At 65.0% G+C, this 1,117-nt stretch overlaps 1 protein-coding gene across 1 annotated transcript; it reads right to left on the reverse strand.

The window, feature by feature from the left end:
• Nucleotides 1-110: 110 nt before the first annotated feature.
• On the reverse strand, nucleotides 111-914 carry H310_15409 (hypothetical protein; the record flags this gene model as incomplete). Its single annotated transcript, XM_008883384.1, has 1 exon — nucleotides 111-914. A coding segment is annotated over one exon (804 nt), but the record flags the coding sequence as incomplete, so codon positions are not given.
• Between the last annotated feature and the right edge of the window lie 203 nt (nucleotides 915-1,117).

The following is a 1,117-nucleotide window of genomic DNA, read 5'->3' on the forward strand; positions in this document are numbered from 1 at the left end:
TGCCACGTCAAGTTGCCGCGGTAGTCCCACCTGGACGTCGACGTGCCCCGTGCCGCGGTCATCCGAATGCCGTACGACACTGTCCCCTCGAACGAGTGGGTCATCGCCACCGAAATCAGCACCGTGCTCAGACGGCGCGAAGCGTTCTGGAACCCTGGCAGCGCGAAGGCAGGCACAACGTACGGTCCGTTCGTCAGCGCAGCGCTGGCGAAGTACGTCACGGGGTAGTTTGTCACGGATTGCACAATGTACACGGACACGGTCTTGGCCACAGCCGGGCTGTGGACGGCCACGTCCAGCGTCAGCGTGTCCGACACCCCGAGCACCACGTTGGAGAGCTCGATCGTGCCGGTCGTGTTGAATGGCACAAGCGGTGTCGGTTGGACGGCGCCGACGGACAACTGACTCGACGACGTGGCTGGGCGCAGCACCGGCAGTGCCGCCGCCGTGCCGCTCTGCCATGTCATCTTGGCTCGCGTCACCCACGACGTCTGCACTTGGTTGGCAGACAACGCCGTGAACCGCACCCCGAACTGCGCCGCTCCCGAGAACCCGTCCGGCATGCGGATCACCAGCGTCAAGTTCGCCACCTTGCGACTCGCGTTGACCGGCAGCAAGTACGACGGCAGTCGCCACGCGGCCGACGACAGCACCGCCGTGTGGTACATGGTCGGGTACGTTGCCACGCGCTGACTGGCGAACGCAGTCACTTGGAGCGGGACAACATTGCTGTAGACGGAAAAGTCCAACACGACCTCGTCCTGCACCCCGAACGTAATGTCGGACATGTGGATCGTGTTGGTCGCTCCAAACGGCACCGACTTGTTGTACGCGGTCTGGCCTCCCGCCAGCGCCGGAGCGGCGGCTGTGTCGGCGGAAGTCGGCCATGCCGACGGGGCGGCTTGCCACGTCATGTTGCCTCGATACACCCACTCGGACACCTGCCGGCTCGCCTTGATCACCGTCACCCGAAGTGCATACGGCAGCGTCCCCACATACGACCTTCCGGTCTGGAACCCAATCGTCAGAGACTCCACACGCCGCGCCACGTTTGGCGAGGAGGCTTGCGTCTTGGCGGCCAAGCGCCACGACCCGTTCACGAACGCGCCGGCCGAGT

Source organism: Aphanomyces invadans (assembly GCF_000520115.1).
Source record: "Aphanomyces invadans strain NJM9701 unplaced genomic scaffold supercont1.468, whole genome shotgun sequence".
Taxonomy (NCBI): domain Eukaryota; phylum Oomycota; class Saprolegniomycetes; order Saprolegniales; family Verrucalvaceae; genus Aphanomyces; species Aphanomyces invadans.